This window comes from Portunus trituberculatus, chromosome 19, assembly GCF_017591435.1.
Source record: "Portunus trituberculatus isolate SZX2019 chromosome 19, ASM1759143v1, whole genome shotgun sequence".
Lineage (NCBI taxonomy): Eukaryota > Metazoa > Arthropoda > Malacostraca > Decapoda > Portunidae > Portunus > Portunus trituberculatus.
This window is the reverse complement of record NC_059273.1, coordinates 19,673,464-19,680,201: the sequence shown is the minus strand read 5'-3', so window position 1 is coordinate 19,680,201 and position 6,738 is coordinate 19,673,464. Positions and strand designations below refer to the sequence as shown.

At 39.8% G+C, this 6,738-nt stretch overlaps 1 protein-coding gene across 5 annotated transcripts in view; it reads left to right on the top strand.

The window, feature by feature from the left end:
- Positions 1–2,544: 2,544 nt before the first annotated feature.
- LOC123506366 (glucoside xylosyltransferase 1-like) overlaps positions 2,545–6,738 on the top strand; it is a 5,625-nt gene continuing 1,431 nt past the window's right edge. For 2 of the 5 annotated variants that reach the window (XM_045258432.1, XM_045258430.1), the window contains exon 1: positions 5,676–6,738. This exon is cut by the window's right edge. In XM_045258432.1, the coding sequence (XP_045114367.1) occupies positions 6,138–6,738 (601 nt within the window). In that variant the 5' untranslated portion in view covers positions 5,676–6,137. Of the gene's footprint in view, positions 3,768–3,934; positions 4,205–5,675 lie in introns of those variants that run through there. The other 3 variants (XM_045258429.1, XM_045258431.1, XM_045258433.1) reach the window with 3 other exon arrangements.

Genomic DNA, 6,738 nt, shown 5'->3' with positions numbered 1-6,738 from the left:
GGTGTTGCACCAGTTGCTCTAGGTCAGTGTTCTTCAACCTTTTCTAAGATCATGCACCCTTCCGGGAGCTCTTGAAAAATTCATGTACCCTAGCGGCGTCGACAAAAAAAAAAAAAAAAAAAAAAAAAAAAATAACATTGTTTTTTATTTTTAAGACCGAAAATATATAAATAAAAGTATTAGGTCTCTATTTTAAATATAAAAAATAGCTACTTGGTCCTAAACAATTATATAGGTGGTAACTGTATAATAAAACAATATAATTATATGTGTATACCTTTTGTATTTCTATTTTTAAATGTACAAATAATGTGATTTTTCAAATGGTTTGAAAAAAAAAATACAAATGGAATATCACATTGTATACACACAAGTTATAAAACAGCAAATTAAAAAGGTTTTATATTCAGTGGCTGGGTTGCTGCTGCATTGTTCCAACAATCTTTTCAAAGCGAGGTTTTATTTCACTTTCCAGTGCCCCCCTCATCAGAGAATCCACATCTTGTAACTGGTTTCGCTTTTTTGTTTTAATATCCACCAGATTAGAGAAGCCTTTCTCTGCCAGATATGTTGTTGGCATCCGCACTAGATAAGTCATGGCCATTCGTGCAAGTTCTTGGTACTCTGGAATTCCTAAAAGTGAGCACCAGAAATCTCCATAGTAGGAGAATTCATGGAATGATGACTTCTGTGCAAAATCAGTGGACAGTTCTAGCAAAGTAGGTGTCAATGATTCCAGATTGGCTAATCTGGTATTAGCTGAGACAAAGGGGTTCACAATCCACATACATTCTTCGAGTGCTCTTGCCTCTTGATCAGGGAAATAGATACAATTTTCTTCCTAAAACACCTTTTCGTAGTGTGCATTCTTGTACACACTAGCCTTGTCATGTACCCCATTATTTCCATGTACCCTTTGAAAAAAATCATGCACCCTGGGGTGCACCATGCACCCAGGTTGACTATCACTGCTCTAGGTCATGGAGAATAGCAAATTTGAAGGCTAATTCACCAGGATGGTCAGTGAAGGGAGAGGAAAGCCAAAGCTGGTGGTGAACATTGAAATCCCCAAGGATGGAGATCTCAGCGAAAGGACAAGGGACAAAATGTGGTCCACTTTAAAAGTTAAATAGTTAAAGAATTTACTATAGTCAAAGGAGTTAGGGAGAGATAGACAGCACAGACAAATTTCGTTAGAAAATTACTATCAAGTTGAAGCCAGATGGTGGAAAACTAGGAAGATTCAAAAGCGTGGGCACGAGAGCATGACAAGTCGTTGCGCACATAGACGCAACATCCAGCTTAGGAACGAAAATAAGGATAGAGAAAGTAGGAGGGAACAGAAAAGAGGTTACTGTCAGTTGCCTCAGACATGCAACTGTGTTTCGGTGAGGAAAAGATGAGGTTTAGTAGAGAAAAGGTGGTGTTCAACAGATTGAAAATTAGATCTAAGACCACGAATGTTGTATGAGTTCATGAAGAAAAAGTTGAGGGAGGTGTCAAGACATTTTGATAGCTACCGAGAGAGCAGTCCGACTTGGGGACATTTCTGGTTCCCTCCCCAGAAGGGATACTCTGAGACTGGGTTGTGAGGCGCCATTTTGAATTTTGAGTGAAGGGTGTGTGTGTAATAAATGCTTTTTGTTTTGTGTTATGAGGAGAGTTGCCTTTAGAGGGCAGGCTGTAGCTGCCTCCTCGAGTTGTGAGACACAAAGGGAAACGTTCAGCGAGCGAGATCACAACTAGCGAACTGATTCAGACCAGAACTGGTTCAGAATAGAACTATTGAACTAGTGCTATTTAACCTCGCTGGGAGTAAATTATTGTTTCGGTAGGTGTCTACTTTACCTCCTCCTGGCATATTATGATGTGATTGATAATAAGTTGTGTCTGTATCTTCAAGTTACAAGACCTGTTTATTCAAACTGCTGCTGTACATCGAGAAAGCTTTGTGGTTGATATTGGAAGCTGTAATTTTCTAACACTTTCTCTGATACATAATGCTCAGAGTATAGTAATTTCATTATATCATAAGTAACGTTACTATATACATAGATCACGTCTTGTTCTATATGCGCAACCGTCATTTCATTCGTTTCTTATTGTAGTATTTGCAACTGTTTTTCCTTCAGCATGCAAGCAGGAAAAAACGGAAGGCATAATATTAGTGACCTTCCTGGCATCATCGGGTGTCTTGCAATGGTGCAGTTCCTCAGTACCACTTCAGTGCAAACACAAAACGTGATCTTGTGAGCAAGTTGTCAGCAACTAGCACAGCACTCTTGCATTAATGATTTAGATAAATATTATATATAACAATAAATAAATAAATAAATATATATATATATATATATATATATATATATATATATATATATATATATATATATATATATATATATATATATATATATATATATATATATATATATATATATATATATATATATATATATATATATATATATATATATATATATATATATATATATATATATATATATATATATATATATATATATATCACGGGGATTTCTCAGTTGTTTTAGAATGTGACACGTAACTTGAGAAAAATAAAGAGCAACAATATGAAAAAAAAAGAATAAAATGCGTTGTATGGATGTTTTCATGAAAGTATGCACTTGCACCTGTGCTGGTCATATATAACAAATACGTCTTCTAGTCCTATGCACGACACTTTATATACACTATTTGGTTCCAGGTAAGAATTTTTTGTCGGATATTTAATTCAAATGTTCCACCGTGCCCCTAGAGTGACTCCCTTTTTTGCTGGGATTGTCTTCATGTGCTTCTTCATGTTTCTGTCCAAGAATCAGAACTTTGATAAATATTCCATGAAGACAATAAACAGATATGATGTAATTCCTCAACCCTTGATTGAAGGGAGTCCTTCTCTGGTGTCCCCGATGGTTATTGTTGTCTGTGACGCTTTAGAAGATAAAGGAGACATCAGACTGCTCAGCATCTCAAAGAACGAAACAGATGATCCAGACTTCGTAACACGAATACAGGAGTCGTGGTCAAGACAAGCTCAGCAGCTCACCACCATGCTAAAAACCTTGCTTTATTTCACAAAGTCTCCGCTGTGGCGCATCATTGTCATGACCGACACTCTTGACACCTTCAACAAAGTGCTCAACCTCACCGCCAGCCTTCCACGTCGCCGCCTCCTCCTGCAGCACCGGCCCATCTGGTTGCCGCGGAACCAGCCCGTCATCAAGAGACACTGGCGCCCGTGTGCGTGGGCCAAACAGTTCATGGCGGAGGCGCTTCCTGACCAAGACTCGGCAGTGTATGTGGACACAGACGTGGTGTTTCTAGGCCCTGCCGAGGAGCTGTGGTGGCTGCTACACTCCATGGGTCCTCGGCAAGCCCTGGCCCTGGCCCCCGAACCTCAGTACCTACTCGACACTCCCAAGCGACCCTTCGCAGGCAGAGTGGGACTCAATACAGGCGTCATGGTGGCAAACCTGACACGTCTGCGCCAGCTGCCTGGAGGAGGCCTAGGCAGCGCCATACTTGACTTTGGAGTCATTACACCGCCACCTCGCCACGACCAGGACGCCCTCAACCATTATCTCCTACACAAACCTCACCTTTTGCTGGAGGTGACGTCACGCTGGAACTTTTCCCCTACCAGCTGCTTCCGTGAGGCGCCACCATGTGCAGACTGCCTCTCAGCTGGCATTCTCGTTCTACATGGTGCAGGCACATCCTTCTTCAGATTTATAGACAGGAAATTTCTGGTTCGTTTAGTAAAAACTTTTTTCTTTAATTGAATCATTGATAACCTTGCTCCTTAAGGCAAAGTATTTCATATAATTTTATCAATTTATATGTCGTTGTTCATGGCGTTAGTAGAACTAAAATAGTCAGGACTCATTTGTAACGCAAAATTTCTTCTCGCTGTCAGGTGATGTACACTGACTTGTCTCGATTACGGTTGGCGGACGACCCACGGTTATTGCTAATGAAGGTGGAGGGTCATCTCTCTCTGGCTGATTACTGGGCGCACATCTTCCCCTGCAGCAACCACTCCGGGCTGAATCATGCCCTCACGCTCCGCCTGGCCGATGCAGCCATGGCCACCACCCTCAAGCTGCCACCGGCGGCCTGACCAGACCCTCCTCACCTCTTCACTACCCGTCATGGCCAACAGGGCACAATCTTGTCTCACGATCAGGTAGAGAGCATCACTGGACATTTCTTCTACAAATCTGTTACGAAGATCAAAAGTATTCTTACCGAGTTTTCTTTTTCTCTTTCATGCTCATCTTTGTATTACTGTTTTAACACACCAACCAATCTTATGGGTTTTTTGCCATTTGAAATGTCAAATAATGTTTGTTATTATCATCATTATTATTATTATTATTATTATTATTATTATTATTATCATATTTATCATTATCATTATTATTATTATTACTATCATCATCATCATTACTATCATCATTACTTAATTCCTACTGAGAAGCATCAAGTAGGACACGATAACATTATCATTGGGGACCATCTAAGCGTTACTGTGATGAAACCCTGTGACCAAGAATTAGATATTAGTATTTTTTTTTTTTTCGTACATATCAATAAACACTATTTGAGAATTCCCTTCCCTGTTAACGAAGCTATTGATACTCTCTTACCTACATTCGCACATACATAAAAGATAAACATAGTAACATACACACATACGTGTAGGCGCGCACGTCACCCAACACTTGTGGCCGACATTATAAGGACGACTATGGCCTTGGCTTTACTGTGAAAGGGATGCATACAGAATATTTGAAGTATCCAAAGACCAAAACGCATATAATTAGTTCAAGGAAGTAATATTAGTGTGACTGGCGCTTTCAGTTAGTTTTTTGTACCGGTGCCTTAAGGAAATAGCTAAGAATAATGACGGGTTCACACATGTCAGTTTGCGACTGAAATTGCAAGTCGATAGTTTCCAACTGAATATTGGTGCCTAACGACTGGAAAAACAGATAACTTGGAGACTTATTAGGACTGACTGCTGAAACATTCCCCGACATACTTAATCGTTAATATCAATTGCTCACTTATTCCTTGTCATAGAATCTTATCCATCATTACCCCCCCTCCTCCTCCTCCTCCTCCTATTGCTACTACTACTATTTAGATTAAGTATTGTAAAGGATAAGAGAAAAAATGCAATAAGTAAATCAGTATAAGTATAAAAATAACATTCTCCCAATTACGAAAGCTGCCGAAATATTTATGTATTTGTCATTTCTTTACTTTAGCAATGCGAATCCTGAACTCGTCAGGAGTTATGTAGTAGTAGTAGTAGTAGTAGTAGTAGTAGTAGTAGTAGTAGTAGTAGTAGTAGTAGTAGTAGTGCTGATTGTGGTGGTGGTGGTGGTGGTGGTGGTGGTGGTGGTGATGGTGGTAGAAGTAGTAGTAGTAGTAGTAGTAGTAGTAGTAGTAGTAGTAGTAGTAGTAGTAATAATAATAATAATAATAATAATAATAATAATAATAATAATAATAATAATAATAATAAATTGATTAATTGATGATAAACTGATGAATTGATGATGATGATGAATTGATAATAATGATGAATCAATGATGATGACAATGACGATAAAAATAAAAAAACTAAAGATATAATAATAACAACAACAACAACAACAACAACAATGTGATCCAATGGCAACAGTACAAAGGAGGAAAGGAAGACGGGAGAAAATGACTTGCTGACGTGGCGGAGTATCAACACTCCTACAGCGACGCACTAATGTGGCAGTCTGGACTGTGGCGAGGGAACGCTCGCCGCGGCATTACCACATAAGGGAAAATGGGGAAACTAGTAACAGTGGAAACCTGGTGATAACCAATGTATATATAGTAAAAAAGAAAAAGGAAAAAGCTTATGCCACAATAAAACCCAAAAATTATTTTAACATCCGTTGTTTGAAGCAGATAAAAGAAAAAAAAAAGGATGGTGTGACGCATTACTGATATGAGACACTAAAGTTCGGTAAGGCGGTTGAGATAAGCCAATGTTCATTAAGACACGAATTATTGTGAAAGAACATTATCAATGATGAATATTCCCTTCAAATGAGGAAAAGAAAGACATAACCATGAAGCGAGGCCGTAGAGTTACTTCATCACTGGTCTTAATCACATTTTTCTACTTAAGCTATATGATTTTTCTATCAAGTCCAAAAAGCACCGAATCAAAACATGAAATTATCAATAAAACACACCAATCAGTAGTATATGGCAGTCCGTCTTTGAAAGCACCCATGGTAATAGCAATCTGTCAATCCGTTACGGGCAGAGAGGCATCATCGACATCCAGCACCGTGACACTTAATGAAAGGGTACGTTCGTGGTCAAGACAAGCAGAACAGCTCACCACCATGCTAAAAACCTTGCTTTATTTCACAAAGTCTCCGCTGTGGCGCATCATTGTCATGACCGACACTCTTGACACCTTCAACAAAGTGCTCAACCTCACCGCCAGCCTTCCACGTCGCCGCCTCCTCCTGCAGCACCGGCCCATCTGGTTGCCGCGGAACGAGCCCGTCATCAAGAGACACTGGCGCCCGTGTGCGTGGGCCAAACAGTTCATGGCGGAGGCGCTTCCTGACCAAGACTCGGCAGTGTATGTGGACACAGACGTAGTGTTTCTAGGCCCTGCCGAGGAGCTGTGGTGGCTGCTACACTCCATGGGCCCTC